Here is an 18,706-nt window from a genome sequence, read left to right as displayed (position 1 = left end):
ACTAGTTTGCTGGGTTGGATACTGTCCCCTCTGATGACTGAACTAGTTTGCTGGGTTGGATACTGTCCCTCTGATGACTGAACTAGTTTGCTGGGTTGGATACTGTCCCTCTGACTGAACTAGTTTGCTGGGTTGGATACTGTCCCTCTGATGACTGAACTAGTTTGCTGGGTTGGATACTGTCCCTCTGATGACTGAACTAGTTTGCTGGGTTGGATACTGTCCCTCTGATGACTGAACTAGTTTGCTGGGTTGGATACTGTCCCTCTGCCTGAACTAGTTTGCTGGGTTGGATACTGTCCCTCTGATGACTGAACTAGTTTGCTGGGTTGGATACTGTCCCTCTGACTGAACTAGTTTGCTGGGTTGGATACTGTCCCTCTGACTGAACTAGTTTGCTGGGTTGGATACTGTCCCTCTGATGACTGAACTAGTTTGCTGGGTTGGATACTGTCCCTCTGATGACTGAACTAGTTTGCTGGGTTGGATACTGTCCCTCTGATGACTGAACTAGTTTGCTGGGTTGGATACTGTCCCTCTGATGACTGAACTAGTTTGCTGGGTTGGATACTGTCCCTCTGATGACTGAACTAGTTTGCTGGGTTGGATACTGTCCCTCTGATGACTGAACTAGTTTGCTGGGTTGGATACTGTCCCTCTGATGACTGAACTAGTTTGCTGGGTTGGATACTGTCCCTCTGATGACTGAACTAGTTTGCTGGGTTGGATACTGTCCCTCTGACTGAACTAGTTTGCTGGGTTGGATACTGTCCCTCTGATGACTGAACTAGTTTGCTGGGCTGGATACTGTCCCTCTGACTGAACTAGTTTGCTGGGTTGGATACTGTCCATCTGACTGAACTAGTTTGCTGGGTTGGATACTGTCCCTCTGATGACTGAACTAGTTTGCTGGGTTGGATACTGTCCCTCTGACTGAACTAGTTTGCTGGGTTGGATACTGTCCCTCTGATGACTGAACTAGTTTGCTGGGTTGGATACTGTCCCTCTGATGACTGAACTAGTTTGCTGGGCTGGATACTGTCCCTCTGATGACTGAACTAGTTTGCTGGGTTGGATACTGTCCCTCTGATGACTGAACTAGTTTGCTGGGTTGGATACTGTCCCTCTGATGACTGAACTAGTTTGCTGGGTTGGATACTGTCCCTCTGATGACTGAACTAGTTTGCTGGGTTGGATACTGTCCCTCTGATGACTGAACTAGTTTGCTGGGTTGGATACTGTCCCTCTGATGACTGAACTAGTTTGCTGGGTTGGATACTGTCCCTCTGATGACTGAACTAGTTTGCTGGGTTGGATACTGTCCCTCTGATGACTGAACTAGTTTGCTGGGTTGGATACTGTCCCTCTGATGACTGAACTAGTTTGCTGGGTTGGATACTGTCCCTCTGATGACTGAACTAGTTTGCTGGGTTGGATACTGTCCCTCTGACTGAACTAGTTTGCTGGGTTGAATACTGTCCCTCTGACTGAACTAGTTTGCTGGGTTGGATACTGTCCCTCTGACTGAACTAGTTTGCTGGGCTGGATACTGTCCCTCTGATGACTGAACTAGTTTGCTGGGTTGGATACTGTCCCTCTGATGACTGAACTAGTTTGCTGGGTTGGATACTGTCCCTCTGATGACTGAACTAGTTTGCTGGGTTGGATACTGTCCCTCTGATGACTGAACTAGTTTGCTGGGTTGGATACTGTCCCTCTGACTGAACTAGTTTGCTGGGTTGGATACTGTCCCTCTGATGACTGAACTAGTTTGCTGGGTTGGATACTGTCCCTCTGATGACTGAACTAGTTTGCTGGGTTGGATACTGTCCCTCTGATGACTGAACTAGTTTGCTGGGTTGGATACTGTCCCTCTGATGACTGAACTAGTTTGCTGGGTTGGATACTGTCCCTCTGATGACTGAACTAGTTTGCTGGGTTGGATACTGTCCCTCTGCCTGAACTAGTTTGCTGGGTTGGATACTGTCCCTCTGATGACTGAACTAGTTTGCTGGGTTGGATACTGTCCCTCTGATGACTGAACTAGTTTGCTGGGTTGGATACTGTCCCTCTGACTGAACTAGTTTGCTGGGTTGGATACTGTCCCTCTGCCTGAACTAGTTTGCTGGGTTGGATACTGTCCCTCTGATGACTGAACTAGTTTGCTGGGTTGGATACTGTCCCTCTGCCTGAACTAGTTTGCTGGGTTGGATACTGTCCCTCTGCCTGAACTAGTTTGCTGGGTTGGATACTGTCCCTCTGATGACTGAACTAGTTTGCTGGGTTGGATACTGTCCCTCTGATGACTGAACTAGTTTGCTGGGTTGGATACTGTCCCTCTGATGACTGAACTAGTTTGCTGGGTTGGATACTGTCCCTCTGATGACTGAACTAGTTTGCTGGGTTGGATACTGTCCCTCTGACTGAACTAGTTTGCTGGGTTGGATACTGTCCCTCTGATGACTGAACTAGTTTGCTGGGTTGGATACTGTCCCTCTGATGACTGAACTAGTTTGCTGGGTTGGATACTGTCCCTCTGATGACTGAACTAGTTTGCTGGGTTGGATACTGTCCCTCTGATGACTGAACTAGTTTGCTGGGTTGGATACTGTCCCTCTGATGACTGAACTAGTTTGCTGGGTTGGATACTGTCCCTCTGCCTGAACTAGTTTGCTGGGTTGGATACTGTCCCTCTGATGACTGAACTAGTTTGCTGGGTTGGATACTGTCCCTCTGATGACTGAACTAGTTTGCTGGGTTGGATACTGTCCCTCTGATGACTGAACTAGTTTGCTGGGTTGGATACTGTCCCTCTGATGACTGAACTAGTTTGCTGGGTTGGATACTGTCCCTCTGATGACTGAACTAGTTTGCTGGGTTGGATACTGTCCCTCTGATGACTGAACTAGTTTGCTGGGTTGGATACTGTCCCTCTGATGACTGAACTAGTTTGCTGGGTTGGATACTGTCCCTCTGATGACTGAACTAGTTTGCTGGGTTGGATACTGTCCCTCTGACTGAACTAGTTTGCTGGGTTGGATACTGTCCCTCTGATGACTGAACTAGTTTGCTGGGTTGGATACTGTCCCTCTGATGACTGAACTAGTTTGCTGGGTTGGATACTGTCCCTCTGCCTGAACTAGTTTGCTGGGTTGGATACTGTCCCTCTGATGACTGAACTAGTTTGCTGGGTTGGATACTGTCCCTCTGATGACTGAACTAGTTTGCTGGGTTGGATACTGTCCCTCTGATGACTGAACTAGTTTGCTGGGTTGGATACTGTCCATCTGACTGAACTAGTTTGCTGGGTTGGATACTGTCCCTCTGACTGAACTAGTTTGCTGGGTTGGATACTGTCCCTCTGCCTGAACTAGTTTGCTGGGTTGGATACTGTCCCTCTGATGACTGAACTAGTTTGCTGGGTTGGATACTGTCCCTCTGACTGAACTAGTTTGCTGGGTTGGATACTGTCCCTCTGATGACTGAACTAGTTTGCTGGGTTGGATACTGTCCCTCTGATGACTGAACTAGTTTGCTGGGTTGGATACTGTCCCTCTGCCTGAACTAGTTTGCTGGGTTGGATACTGTCCCTCTGATGACTGAACTAGTTTGCTGGGTTGGATACTGTCCCTCTGACTGAACTAGTTTGCTGGGTTGGATACTGTCCCTCTGATGACTGAACTAGTTTGCTGGGTTGGATACTGTCCCTCTGATGACTGAACTAGTTTGCTGGGTTGGATACTGTCCCTCTGATGACTGAACTAGTTTGCTGGGTTGGATACTGTCCCTCTGATGACTGAACTAGTTTGCTGGGTTGGATACTGTCCCTCTGCCTGAACTAGTTTGCTGGGTTGGATACTGTCCCTCTGATGACTGAACTAGTTTGCTGGGTTGGATACTGTCCCTCTGATGACTGAACTAGTTTGCTGGGTTGGATACTGTCCCTCTGATGACTGAACTACAGTGGGGGAAAAAAGTATTTAGTCAGCCACCAATTGTGCAAGTTCTCCCACTTAAAAAGATATGAGAGGCCTGTAATTTTCATCATAGGTACACGTCAACTATGACAGACAAAATGAGAAATAAAAATACGGAAAATCACATTGTAGGATTTTTAATGAATTTATTTGCAAATTATGGTGGAAAATAAGTATTTGGTCAATAACAAAAGTTTCTCAATACTTTGTTATATACCCTTTGTTGGCAATGACACAGGTCAAACTTTTTCTGTAAGTCTTCACAAGGTTTTCACACACTGTTGCTGGTATTTTGGCCCATTCCTCCATGCAGATCTCCTCTAGAGCAGTGATGTTTTGGGGCTGTCGCTGGGCAACACAGACTTTCAACTCCCTCCAAAGATTTTCTATGGGGTTGAGATCTGGAGACTGGCTAGGCCACTCCAGGACCTTGAAATGCTTCTTACGAAGCCACTCCTTCGTTGCCCGGGCGGTGTGTTTGGGATCATTGTCATGCTGAAAGACCCAGCCACGTTTCATCTTCAATGCCCTTGCTGATGGAAGGAGGCTTTCACTCAAAATCTCATGATACATGGCCCCATTCATTCTTTCCTTTACACGGATCAGTCGTCCTGGTCCCTTTGCAGAAAAACAGCCCTAAAGCATGATGTTTCCACCCCCATGCTTCATAGTAGGTATGGTGTTCTTTGGATGCAACTCAGCATTCTTTGTCCTCCAAACACAACGAGTTGAGTTTTTACCTAAAAGTTCTATTTTGGTTTCATCTGACCATATGACATTCTCCCTAACCTCTTCTGGATCATCCACATGCACTCTAGCAAACTTCAGACGGGCCTGGACATGTACTGGCTTAAGCAGGGGGACACGTCTGGCACTACAGGATTTGAGTCCCTGGCGGCGTAGTGTGTTACTGATGGTAGGCTTTGTTACTTTGGTCCCAGCTCTCTGCAGGTCATTCACTAGGTCCCCCCGTGTGGTTCTGGGATTTTTGCTCACCGTTCTTGTGATCATTTTGACCCCACGGGGTGAGATCTTGCGTGGAGCCCCAGATCGAGGGAGATTATCAGTGGTCTTGTATGTCTTCCATTTCCTAATAATTGCTCCCACAGTTGATTTCTTCAAACCAAGCTGCTTACCTATTGCAGATTCAGTCTTCCCAGCCTGGTGCAGGTCTACAATGTTGTTTCTGGTGTCCTTTGACAGCTCTTTGGTCTTGGCCATAGTGGAGTTTGGAGTGTGACTGTTTGAGGTTGTGGACAGGTGTCTTTTATACTGATAACAAGTTCAAACAGGTGCCATTAATACAGGTAACGAGTGGAGGACAGAGGAGCCTCTTAAAAAAGAAGTTACAGGTCTGTGAGAGCCAGAAATCTTGCTTGTTTGTAGGTGACCAAATACTTATTTTCCACCATAATTTGCAAATAAATTCATTAAAAATCCTACAATGTGATTTTCTGGGGGAAAAAATCTCATTTTGTCTGTCATAGTTGACGTGTACCTATGATGAAAATAACAGGCCTCTCTCATCTTTTTAAGTGGGAGAACTTGCACAATTGGTGGCTGACTAAATACTTTTTTTCCCCACTGTAGTTTGCTGGGTTGGATACTGTCCCTCTGATGACTGAACTAGTTTGCTGGGTTGGATACTGTCCCTCTGATGACTGAACTAGTTTGCTGGGTTGGATACTGTCCCTCTGATGACTGAACTAGTTTGCTGGGTTGGATACTGTCCCTCTGATGACTGAACTAGTTTGCTGGGTTGGATACTGTCCCTCTGATGACTGAACTAGTTTGCTGGGTGCTGGGTTGGGTACTGTCTCCATGTGGCTCCTGGCTAGTTTGCTGGGTGCTGGGTTGGGTACTGTCTCCATGTGGCTCCTGGCTAGTTTGCTGGGTGCTGGGTTGGGTACTGTCTCCATGTGGCTCCTGGCTAGTTTGCTGGGTGCTGGGTTGGGTACTGTCTCCATGTGGCTCCTGGCTAGAGCAGGACGTAAGCTGTTTCTGGCTTGTCAGACACATCACCGTCAACCAACACACTGGTAGACTATAGTTTTATTTCATGAATAACTTAAGATGGGGAGTATTTACTACCTTAAATACCACATATCAAATCATTTTTCTTTTTTATTTATTTTTTTAAGTTCTTTTACACACACTAACCATTTAAGTATTTTAATGTTTCCTTCTGAAACCGGTTGAAACTGGCCATTTCATGACTGTTTCCTTCTGAAACCGGTTGAAACTGGCCATTTCATGACTGTTTCCTTCTGAAACCGGTTGAAACTGGCCATTTCATGTTATTTTATTTTATTTTTTGTTATTTTTCTCTGGTGTTTTTTTGTTCAAACAGATTGCAGATTGTTGAACTGTTGTCCATCACCATAGTCCATACATCAACCCCAACTCATAACTTTAGACATATTACTTGTCTTTCTTTACCCCTCTGTTGTCTAATATGTTCCATTGTGTGTTGTAAGTCTGTGGTAGTCATGTCTGTTGCACATCTGTGTTGGTCTATGAAGGGAATTGACTTCAAATAAAATAAAATGCAGTTTTATTTGTCACGTGCTTTGTAAACTACAGGTGTAGACTAACCGTGGAATGTGACCAAAACCTGGAAATCTGATCAGAAAGAATGCAAGAAAGAAAAGATTGAGAATGCAAGAACATGGATTGAAAGATGGACAGAGTGGTTTTGGTTAAGGATGGTCTCCACAGGTCCCTGAGCTCCTCCGGTCCTAAAGGTCTACTCTCCTTGGGAGACTCTACTTCCCTTTCAACTCCTGTATAACTACTGAAATAGTTTCTGGCCTTATTGAGCTCAGTGGCTAGTTACTGGAGGGACTTTCTAAGACCAGGGCAAACCCTCCTGTAGGCATTGGTCCCATCTAGATCCTGGCCAAACCCTCCTGTAGGCATTGGTCCCATCTAGATCCTGGCCAAACCCTCCTGTAGGCATTGGTCCCATCTAGATCCTGGCCAAACCCTCCTGTAGGCATTGGTCCCATCTAGATCCTGGCCAAACCCTCCTGTAGGCATTGGTCCCATCTAGATCCTGGCCAAACCCTCCTGTAGGCATTGGTCCCATCTAGATCCTGGCCAAACCCTCCTGTAGGCATTGGTCCCATCTAGATCCTGGCCAAACCCTCCTGTAGGCATTGGTCCCATCTAGATCCTGGCCAAACCCTCCTGTAGGCATTGGTCCCATCTAGATCCTGGCCAAACCCTCCTGTAGGCATTGGTCCCATCTAGATCCTGGCCAAACCCTCCTGTAGGCATTGGTCCCATCTAGATCCTGGCCAAACCCTCCTGTAGGCATTGGTCCCATCTAGATCCTGGCCAAACCCTCCTGTAGGCATTGGTCCCATCTAGATCCTGGCCAAACCCTCCTGTAGGCATTGGTCCCATCTAGATCCTGGCCAAACCCTCCTGTAGGCATTGGTCCCATCTAGATCCTGGCCAAACCCTCCTGTAGGCATTGGTCCCATCTAGATCCTGGCCAAACCCTCCTGTAGGCATTGGTCCCATCTAGATCCTGGCCAAACCCTCCTGTAGGCATTGGTCCCATCTAGATCCTGGCCAAACCCTCCTGTAGGCATTGGTCCCATCTAGATCCTGGCCAAACCCTCCTATCGCTCTGGTTTGTCCCCCTGCAGAGGAAGAGGAGCAGACTGCCATGTCAGAGGCCTGGGACGTGGACCCGGGTCTGATAACCAAACTCAAAGAGGAGTACAGGAAGGAGCGCAAGGGGAAGAGTAAGTCCTCTCTCCATGCCGCCTCCTCCTCTTCCTCTTCTCTCTCTGTAGAGTAAGAGAAATAGAAACAAAAGCCTTAAATCAAGAACAAGCATCTTGTTCTTTTACTTTAGCTGCTCTTTCTAAGCTGTCTTCAGCTCTCTTTCCTATTTCCAACGCTCTGTCTTCAGCTCTCTTTCCTATTTCCATAGCTCTGTCTTCAGCTCTCTTTCCTATTTCCATAGCTCTGTCTTCAGCTCTCTTTCCTATTTCCATAGCTCTGTCTTCAGCTCTCTTTCCTATTTCCATAGCTCTGTCTTCAGCTCTCTGTCCTATTTCCATAGCTCTGTCTTCAGCTCTCTTTCCTATTTCCATAGCTCTGTCTTCAGCTCTCTTTCCTATTTCCATAGCTCTGTCTTCAGCTCTGTCTCTTTATGTAAACGTTGTCTGTCTGTGGATCTGTTTGTTTTGCTATTCCTTTATATCCTCCAATGCCTGCTCCATTCTGTTCTGTCTCTAGTTTAGAAATGAATGTGTACACTGCTAGCTACAGGGTATCATTCCCCATGATATTACCATTGTCATTCTTATTTCAGTCTACAGAACCTCTATTGGAGTTAGTCTGCCAGGATTCAAACCCTAACTGAATCATATTGCACTCAACCTACTCAACGTACCTATCTTCTAGTAGTGATGGAAGGGCATAAACAACACTTAGAATCCACTCTGCAACCTTGAAAGACAAGACTATTTAAGTTGTGGATGTCATGATACAGAAACAAGACAGAGATGCCCAGCCCCATGTTCCTACATTAGCATCAGTCGTTATCCTCTCCATGTGCCGTGATTCTGTCCAGATTCATCCTGGGATCATTTTCAACTACAGCCTGTCTTTTCTTGCTCTTTTGTCCTCACCAAATGATATTTCTGTTGTGTTGATTTTTGATGTGGGGGTGGTGAGTATTCAGGATGTGTGTTCAGGGGCAGGGGCAGGTAGATACGATCCCTTGTGGTCGCAGCTCTACTACCTGCCAAGCCAATTTCACTCTGATTGAGTTCCACATGGCATCCACTTCCCTTTATAGTGCACCTGTTTTCACCAGGGCACATAGGGCTTCCATTTGGGACACAGCTTCTGACTTTGTACATGATATTGTCCCCCTACCTGTCTTCCCTCCCCCAGGACCTAACCGGTCTAAGCTCCAGGACATGTTAGCCAACCTGAGGGACCAGGAGGACATGAGTCCCAGAGAACCCTCCTCTACCTCCCAGGCCCACTCCAACGCACCCAGGATCAATGAACAGCACCAGGACAACCGCACTGATGAAGGTACTGTCCCTGTCTCTGTTCTTGTCTCTGTCTCTGTCCCTGTCTCTGTCTCTGTCCCTGTCTCTGTCTCTGTCCTTGTTTCTGTCCTTGTCCCTGTCTCTGTCCTTGTCCCTGTCTCTTTCCTTGTCTCTGTCCCTGTCTCTGTCCTTATCTCTGTCTCTGTCCTTGTTTCTGTCCTTGTCCCTGTCTCTGTCCTTGTCCCTGTCTCTTTCCTTGTCTCTGTCCCTGTCTCTGTCCTTATCTCTGTCTCTGTCCTTGTTTCTGTCCTTGTCCCTGTCTCTGTCCCTGTCCCTGTTTCTGTCCCTGTCTCTGTCTCTGTCCTTGTTTCTGTCCTTGTCCCTGTCTCTGTCCTTGTCTCTGTCTCTGTCCTTGTTTCTGTCCTTGTCCCTGTCTCTGTCCTTGTCTCTGTCTCTGTCCTTGTTTCTGTCCTTGTCCCTGTCTCTGTCCCTGTCCCTGTTTCTGTCCCTGTCTCTGTCTCTGTCCTTGTTTCTGTCCTTGTCCCTGTCTCTGTCCCTGTCCCTGTTTCTGTCCCTGTCTCTGTCCTTGTCCCTGTTTCTGTCCTTGTCTCTGTTTCTGTCCTTGTCTCTGTCCTTGTCCCTGTCCTTGTCCCTGTCTCTGTCCTTGTCCCTGTCTCTGTCCTTGTCCCTGTCTCTGTCCTTGTCCCTGTCCTTGTCCCTGTCTCTGTCCTTGTCCCTGTCTCTGTCCTTGTCCCTGTCTCTGTCCTTGTCCCTGTTTCTGTCCTTGTCCCTGTCTCTTTACTACCATATATTTGCCCAGTGCACATCTTGAATTTTGACGAAGGTACTGTACCTCTGTCCTTGCCTTTGTTGGACCCAGGGCTCGTCTAAACTAGGTGTTGGATGGTACCATGTATTTGCCCAGTGTTAACATCTTGAGTGTAATGAGTATCCTGCAGGTTACTGGTTGATTGATTTAATTGACTGCCTCCATCTCTCTTCCAGTGGAGGCCTTGACGTTCCCTCCTTCCGCTGGGAAGTCCTTTATCATGGGTCCTGATGAGAACATGGAGGCTGAGATGGGACTGGGGGAGCTGGCTGGACTCAGCATAGCTAATGAGGCTGATAGTCTGGCCTACGATGTAAGTATCCATCTACCTCTGTGGGAGGAGGACAGGAGGAAGAGGGGGGTGTGAGCAGGGACTGGGGGAGCTGGCTGGACTCAGCATAGCTAATGAGGCTGATAGTCTGGCCTACGATGTAAGTATCCATCTACCTCTGTGGGAGGAGGACAGGAGGAAGAGGGGGGTGTGAGCAGGGACTGGGGGAGCTGGCTGGACTCAGCATAGCTAATGAGGCTGATAGTCTGGCCTACGATGTAAGTATCCATCTACCTCTGTGGGAGGAGGACAGGAGGAAGAGGGGAGTGTGAGCAGGGACTGGGGGAGCTGGCTGGACTCAGCATAGCTAATGAGGCTGATAGTCTGACCTACGATGTAAGTATCCATCTACCTCTGTGGGAGGAGGACAGGAAGAAGAGGGGGGTGGGAGCAGGGACTGGGGGAGCTGGCTGGACTCAGCATAGCTAATGAGGCTGATAGTCTGACCTACGATGTAAGTATCCATCTACCTCTGTGGGAGGAGGACAGGAGGAAGAGGGGAGTGTGAGCAGGGACTGGGGGAGCTGGCTGGACTCAGCATAGCTAATGAGGCTGATAGTCTGGCCTACGATGTAAGTATCCATCTACCTCTGTGGGAGGAGGACAGGAGGAAGAGGGGGGTGTGAGCAGGGACTGGGGGAGCTGGCTGGACTCAGCATAGCTAATGAGGCTGATAGTCTGGCCTACGATGTAAGTATCCATCTACCTCTGTGGGAGGAGGACAGGAGGAAGAGGGGAGTGTGAGCAGGGACTGGGGGAGCTGGCTGGACTCAGCATAGCTAATGAGGCTGATAGTCTGACCTACGATGTAAGTATCCATCTACCTCTGTGGGAGGAGGACAGGAAGAAGAGGGGGGTGGGAGCAGGGACTGGGGGAGCTGGCTGGACTCAGCATAGCTAATGAGGCTGATAGTCTGACCTACGATGTAAGTATCCATCTACCTCTGTGGGAGGAGGACAGGAGGAAGAGGGGGGTGTGAGCAGGGACTGGGGGAGCTGGCTGGACTCAGCATAGCTAATGAGGCTGATAGTCTGGCCTATGACATGAGGAGGATCTGGGGTAGCCTAAATACAATCAGCACTCTCCACTAGCCAAGAACATGATCTGTGTGTCTGTCCATTCAATACCTTCCTCAACTAATATGCTTTCAGGTTAGGGTTAGTATTATAGTGCTCTTACACTACTATAGTCCTGCTGCTGTCCTGGGGAATTTACAGTACTATAGTCCTGCTGCTGTCCTGGGGAATTTACAGTACTATAGTCCTGCTGCTGTCCTGGGGAATTTACAGTACTATAGCCCTGCTGCTGTCCTGGGGAATTTACAGTACTATAGTCCTGCTGCTGTCCTGGGGAATTTACACTACTATAGTCCTGCTGCTGTCCTGGGGAATTTACAGTACTATAGTCCTGCTGCTGTCCTGGGGAATTTACAGTACTATAGTCCTGCTGCTGTCCTGGGGAATTTACAGGACTATAGTCCTGCTGCTGTCCTGGGGAATTTACAGTACTATAGCCCTGCTGCTGTCCTGGGGAATTTACAGTACTATAGTCCTGCTGCTGTCCTGGGGAATTTACAGTACTATAGTCCTGCTGCTGTCCTGGGGAATTTACAGTACTATAGCCCTGCTGCTGTCCTGGGGAATTTACAGTACTATAGTCCTGCTGCTGTCCTGGGGAATTTACAGTACTATAGTCCTGCTGCTGTCCTGGGGAATTTACAGTACTATAGCCCTGCTGCTGTCCTGGGGAATTTACAGTACTATAGTCCTGCTGCTGTCCTGGGGAATTTACAGTACTATAGTCCTGCTGCTGTCCTGGGGAATTTACAGGACTATAGTCCTGCTGCTGTCCTGGGGAATTTACAGGACTATAGCCCTGCTGCTGTCCTGGGGAATTTACAGGACTATAGTCCTGCTGTTGTCCTGGGGAATTTACAGTACTATAGTCCTGCTGATGTCCTGGGGAATTTACAGTACTATAGCCCTGCTGCTGTCCTGGGGAATTTACAGTACTATAGTCCTGCTGCTGTCCTGGGGAATTTACAGTACTATAGTCCTGCTGCTGTCCTGGGGAATTTACAGGACTATAGTCCTGCTGCTGTCCTGGGGAATTTACAGTACTATAGCTCTGCTGCTGTCCTGGGATGCAAAGGATTGCAGTTCACTTAGACTTTATCTACCCACAATCCATGGTGTTTCCCCTCCTCAGATCTCCAACAACCAGGATGCCCTGAGGAGGACCTGGAACCCTAAGTTCACCCTGCGGAGCCACTTTGACGGGATCCGAGGTCTGGCGTTCCACCCCGTAGAACCGATTCTAGTCACCGCCTCAGAGGACCACACGCTGAAGATGTGGAACCTGCAGAAGACTGCCCCCACCAAGAAGTAAGACTGACCCTCTCTGTCTAATAACACCATAATATTAACCCTAACCTGCAGAAGACTGCCCCCACCAAGAAGTAAGACTGACCCTTTGTCTAATAGCACCATAATATTGACCCTAACCAGCAGAAGACAACAGGGAAGACTACAACTCAGTGTCTACTTCACTAAAGCAGAGACTTAGACTAGAGACGTTGCTCTCACCAGGTTTGGAGTCAATTCCTCTCACCAGGTTTGGAGTCAATTCCTCTCACCAGGTTTGGAGTCAATTCCTCTCACCAGGTTTGGAGTCAATTCCTCTCACCAGATTTGGAGTCAATTCCTCATTGAGGAGAATTGGAATTTCAGTTTACTTCCTGAATTTACTGAATGGAAATGGAATTGACTCCAAACATGGTGAGAGAAATGTCTCTCACAGAAATGTATGATACCTTTATACAGTCCACATTATGTCTAGAAAGTTTACAACTGTCTAACTCACAATTTCTCTGTGTCTTCATCTCCAGGAGTGCCTCTCTTGACGTGGAACCCATCTACACGTTCAGGGCCCACCAGGGTGCAGTGCTGTGTGTAGTGATGAGCAGTACAGGAGATCAATGTTTCAGTGGAGGGGTGGACGGGACCATTCAGAGCTGGAACACCCCTAACCCTAACGTAGACCCATACGATTCATACGGTAAGAACAGAGGTCTGGCTGTCTCTCTGTCTGTCTCTCTGTCTGTCTCTCTCTCTCTGTTCTCTCTGTTCTCTCTCTCTCTCTGTTCTCTCTGTTCTCTCTCTCTCTCTGTTCTCTCTGTCTCTCTCTCTCTCTGTTCTCTCTGTTCTCTCTCTCTCTCTCTCTCTGTTCTCTCTGTCTCTCTCTCTCTGTTCTCTCTCTCTCTCTGTTCTCTCTCTCTCTCTGTCTCTCTCTCTCTCTCTCTCTCTCTCTCTCTCTCTGTTCTCTCTCTCTCTCTCTCTGTTCTCTCTGTTCTCTGTTCTCTCTCTCTCTCTCTCTCTCTCTGTTCTCTCTCTCTCTGTGTTCTCTCTCTTTATCTAACATGTCCTCCTCCTCCCTGTGTGTAATAGAGCCGTCTGTCCTGCGGGGGGCGCTGTGTGGTCATACTGACTCGGTGTGGGGTCTGGTCTACAGTAGTGTTCATCAGAGACTCCTGTCTTGCTCTGGAGACGGCACCGTCAGGCTGTGGGACGCCTCCAATACCAAGCCTGCCCTGGCCACCTTCCACCATAAAGGTGCACTCAGACTTAGTTTTCATCTTAATTTGCCATATTGTGTCATTCAAATTAACTTTAATCCTACACCGCATGATTTGTGTTGTATGTTTATGATGTTCAAATTCTTTGGTGAAATCAACCAATATGGTTCACTGCTTCAGAGTTCGGCGTGCCCTCGTCAGTGGACCTGGTCTGCAGTGAGCCCGCCCACATGGTGACATCATTCACCAGCGGTCACATTGGCCTCTTCAACATGGAGACACAGCAACTGGTGCTCAACCTGGAGTCCACTGCAGAGACGGGTAGGTCTGGATGGAGGGAGGAGGGGTGGGAGGGAGGGAGGGAGGGAGTTTGGGAAGCCTCCAGACCATTTGTTAAAAAAGTAAAGAAACCCAATTCTATTTGAACCCAGTTCTGGAAGCCTTTACGGCTAATATGGTCTATTATTTAGTGTACATGGTCCTTGGAGCCGGATATGAACCAGCGACCTAACGAGCTGTCTCTCCTCTCCCCAGGTACCCCCTGTCAGATCAACAGGGTGCTGAGCCACCCCACCCTCCCCATCACCATCACCGCTGAGGAGGACAAACACATAAAGTTCTTCGACAACAACACAGGTAACAGCCATTTTGCTGGTCTACATACAAACGTTTTTCACTCCAGCAGTGTCCTCCACACAGAACTAAATCGGATCTTTACGGTCCTCCATCAGTCCCTACTTAAATCTAAAAGTATTTGGAATCTCGCAGTCTTCCAGTTTTTGCCACATCCTGACCGTTTGGTTTCTCACAGCAATTTGTTTTTATAGATGTTTTTAAAAGCGGAGTGAATTCAGTTCAACTACTGCACTCACAGAAAGCTTAACCTTCACACAGAAAGCAGAAACATTAAATTAACAAATGTTGTCAATTTGAACTCTTCAGGGAAGCTGATCCACTCGATGGTGGCCCACCTGGAGGCAGTTACCAGTCTAGCTGTCGACCCCAACGGGCTCTATCTGATGTCTGGCAGTAAGTAGCTAACAACTCTATATCAATGATTTCTAACATCCTTAGCTAGATAGATACCTTGTCATTCTGCATGTTATGATAATAGCAATGGTTGGATAGTCCATGTGAGTATATGACAGACTTTATAAAACAGGAGAGGGCCCAGAACTGAGCCCTGGGGGACACCAGAACTGAGCCCTAGGGGACACCAGAACTGAGCCCTGGGGGACACCAGAACTGAGCCCTGGGGGACACCAGAACTGCATACTTTATAAAACAGGAGAGGGCCCAGAACTGAGCCCTGGGGGACACCAGAACTGCATACTTTATAAAACAGGAGAGGGCCCAGAACTGAGCCCTGGGGGACACCAGAGCTGTATACTTTATAAAACAGGAGAGGGCCCAGAACTGAGCCCTGGGGGACACCAGAGCTGTATACTTTATAAAACAGGAGAGGGCCCAGAACTGAGCCCTGGGGGACACCAGAGCTGTATACTTTATAAAACAGGAGAGGGCCCAGAACTGAGCCCTGGGGGACACCAGAGCTGTATACTTTATAAAACAGGAGAGGGCCCAGAACTGAGCCCTGGGGGACACCAGAGCTGTATACTTTATAAAACAGGAGAGGGCCCAGAACTGAGCCCTGAGGGACACCAGAGCTGTATACTTTATAAAACAGGAGAGGGCCTAGAACTGAGCCCTGGGGGACACCAGAACTGTATACTTTATAAAACAGGAGAGGGCCCAGAACTGAGCCCTGAGGGACACCAGAACTGTATACTTTATAAAACAGGAGAGGGCCCAGAACTGAGCCCTGGGGGACACCAGAACTGTATACTTTATAAAACAGGAGAGGGCCCAGAACTGAGCCCTGGGGGACACCAGAACTGTATACTTTATAAAACAGGAGAGGGCCCAGAACTGAGCCCTGAGGGACACCAGAACTGTATACTTTATAAAACAGGAGAGGGCCCAGAACTGAGCCCTGGGGGACACCAGAACTGTATACTTTATAAAACAGGAGAGGGCCCAAAACTGAGCCCTGGGGGACACCAGAACTGTATACTTTATAAAACAGGAGAGGGCCCAGAACTGAGCCCTGAGGGACACCAGAACTGTATACTTTATGAAACAGGAGAGGGCCCAGAACTGAGCCCTGGGAAACACCAGAACTGTATACTTTATGTAAACTGCCTTGTCGCCCACCTACTGTTCACTTTCCTCTCCCTTACTTCTTCCCCCTCTCCTCTCCTCCCTCTCCGGTTGACTGCTCTATTCGTCTGCTCTCGTTCCCCTCCCTAATCCCTCTCTCCTCTCCTTCCTCTCCGGTTGACTGCTCTATTCGTCTGCTCTCGTTCCCCTCCCTAATCCCTGTCTCCTCTCCTCCCTCTCCGGTTGACTGCTCTATTCGTCTGCTCTCGTTCCCCTCCCTAATCCCTGTCTCCTCTCCTCCCTCTCCGGTTGACTGCTCTATTCGTCTGCTCTCGCTCCCCTCCCTAATCCCTGTCTCCTCTCCTCCCTCTCCGGTTGACTGCTCTATTCGTCTGCTCTCGCTCCCCTCCCTAATCCCTGTCTCCTCTCCTCCCTCTCCGGTTGACTGCTCTATTCGTCTGCTCTCGTTCCCCTCCCTAATCCCTCTCTCCTCTCCTTCCTCAGGTCATGACTGTTCTATTCGTCTGTGGAACCTGGAGACTAAGACGTGTATCCAGGAGTTTACGGCTCACAGGAAGAAGAACGATGAGTCTATCCATGACGTGGCCTTCCACCCCTCTAAGGCTTACATCGCCTCCGCCGGGGCAGACGCTCTCGCCAAGGTGTTCGTATGACGAGGACCTATCACAGTCCGCTGACACAGCCTCCCAGTTCCAGGGACCAATAGATGTATGCGTGTGGGGTGCTACGCAGACCTCACCTCACACATAATCCCTCTCGCGCTACTGGTTCCCTGTTTTGACTGGTGGATGGTGCAGCCAATGGCCTCTACTAAGCCCCAGACTAGGCCCGCCTCCAGAGGTTGGCTGGGAGGTATGTTAGGAGAACTGCTATTGGGCACAAGGCTTCCTCCTCCCTCTACGATCCAGGCAGGCCCCTGGGTGTGACCGGCCACAGAGCCCCTCCTCTTTCTCCAACCTGCATCCAATGAACACCCACACAGACTGTCTACAGACTACAGACTGACACTATGGTTCAGACTAATCTTATGGTCTGTCTTCCATTCACAACTGGCGAGGTGGTTGAAGACATTCTGACTGGTGTTTTATAGTGTAGAGGTGGAGTACCCCCACCCCATGTCATCATGCCCATTAACCAGAACCCCACGCCTCCCATTTCCCAAATCTCTAGGTCCAGGCTTCTCCCCTTCAGACCAGGGTAGACTGTCTGCTCCCTGGTCCCTCCTCTCCTTCTCCCCTTCAGACCAGGGTAGACTGTCTGCTCCCTGGTCCCTCCTCTCCTTCTCCCCTTCAGACCAGGGTAGACTGTCTGCTCCCTGGTCCCTCCTCTCCTTCTCCCCTTCAGACCAGGGTAGACTGTCTGCTCCCTGGTCCCTCCTCTCCTTCTCCCCTTCAGACCAGGGTAGACTGTCTGCTCCCTGGTCCCTCCTCTCCTTCTCCCCTTCAGACCAGGGTAGACTGTCTGCTCCCTGGTCCCTCCTCTCCTTCTCCCCTTCAGACCAGGGTAGACTGTCTACTCCCTGGTCCCTCCTCTACTTCTCCCCTTCAGACCAGGGTAGACTGTCTGCTCCCTGGTCCCTCCTCTACTTCTCCTCCAAGTCAGGTTCAGTGTTGTGTTGTGATGGAAATGTGGGGTATTTACTGAAGGCTGGCTGTGGCTGACTGTCATGGATGGAAGCATCTCACTTTTCCTCTGTGCTTCTAAGACTCTGACTCGGTCTGCTCTGCCGCCACCAGCCAGCCTTTCTCTCTGCTTTCCTTTTAAAACACTTATTGACAAGTGTGCCTTTGCTTTAAAAAGGTATTGAAACAAAAGTTATTTTACAGAGCGTCTGTTTTTGGGGGGAGGGGGAGTTAATGCAGAAAGGTTTTCACAATGGTGTCCGTTTTTACAAAAACATTGGGTGTAAAATTGCAAATACTTATAATAAACTAAATATATATTAAGTCTTAACTTACTGTGCTGATGTGTGAGTTTGAGTGTTCATTTTTGATAAATAGCATGGGTGGAAATTAGCCTTCTCCCAGATATGTTTGTGCTGTCTTGCTATTGACCATATACAGTGGCTTGCGAAAGTATTCACCCCCCTTGGCATTTTTCCTATTTTGTTGCCTTACAACTTGGAGGTTTGTATCATTTGATTTACAGAACATGCCTACCACTTTGAAGATGCAAAATGTTTTTTTTGGTGAAACAAACAAAAAAAAAGAACTTGAGCGTGCATAACTATTCACCCCCCCCAAAGTCAATACTTTGTAGAGGCACCTTTTGCAGCAATTACAGCTGCAAGTCTCTTGGGGTATGTCTCTATAAGCTTGGCACATCTAGCCACTGGGATTTATGCCCATTCTTCAAGGCAAAACTACTCCAGCTCCTTCAAGTTGGATGGGTTCTGCTGGTGTACAGCAATCTTTAATAAGTCATACCACAGATTCTCAATTGGATTGAGGTCTGGGCTTTGACTAGGCCATTCCAAGACATTTAAATGTTTCCCCTTAAACCACTTGTCCTGCTGGAAGGTGAACCTCTGTCCCAGTCTTAAATCTCTGGAAGACTGAAACAGATTTCCCTCAAGAATTTCCCTGTATTTAGCTCCATCCATCATTCCTTCAATTCTGACCAGTTTCCCAGTCCCTGCTGATGAAAAACATCCCCATAGCATGATGCTGCCACCACCATGCTTCACTGTGGGGATGGTGTTCTCGGGGTGATGAGAGGTGTTGGGTTTGCACCAGACATAGCGTTTTCCTTGATGGCCAAAAAGCTCAATTTTAGTCTCATCTGACCAGAGT

General features: G+C 48.4%; 1 protein-coding gene across 1 annotated transcript in view; it reads left to right on the top strand.

Annotated features, from left to right (window-relative positions):
* LOC311100939 (striatin-like) overlaps positions 1-17,990 on the top strand; it is a 77,612-nt gene extending 59,622 nt beyond the window's left edge. Inside the window, exons 6-15 of the mRNA XM_084141915.1 lie at positions 7,590-7,732; positions 8,895-9,041; positions 10,004-10,140; positions 12,368-12,543; positions 13,047-13,216; positions 13,606-13,770; positions 13,914-14,054; positions 14,268-14,369; positions 14,676-14,762; positions 16,398-17,990. Coding sequence (XP_083998041.1) covers positions 7,590-7,732; positions 8,895-9,041; positions 10,004-10,140; positions 12,368-12,543; positions 13,047-13,216; positions 13,606-13,770; positions 13,914-14,054; positions 14,268-14,369; positions 14,676-14,762; positions 16,398-16,567 — 1,438 coding nt within the window. The 3' untranslated portion in view covers positions 16,568-17,990. The remainder of the gene's footprint in view (positions 1-7,589; positions 7,733-8,894; positions 9,042-10,003; positions 10,141-12,367; positions 12,544-13,046; positions 13,217-13,605; positions 13,771-13,913; positions 14,055-14,267; positions 14,370-14,675; positions 14,763-16,397) is intronic.
* Positions 17,991-18,706: the final 716 nt, after the last annotated feature.

This window comes from Coregonus lavaretus (genome assembly GCF_964263955.1).
Source record: "Coregonus lavaretus genome assembly, chromosome: 25".
Lineage (NCBI taxonomy): Eukaryota > Metazoa > Chordata > Actinopteri > Salmoniformes > Salmonidae > Coregonus > Coregonus lavaretus.
Note: the sequence above shows the minus strand (reverse complement) of the source record. Positions and strands in the feature narration are given on the sequence as shown.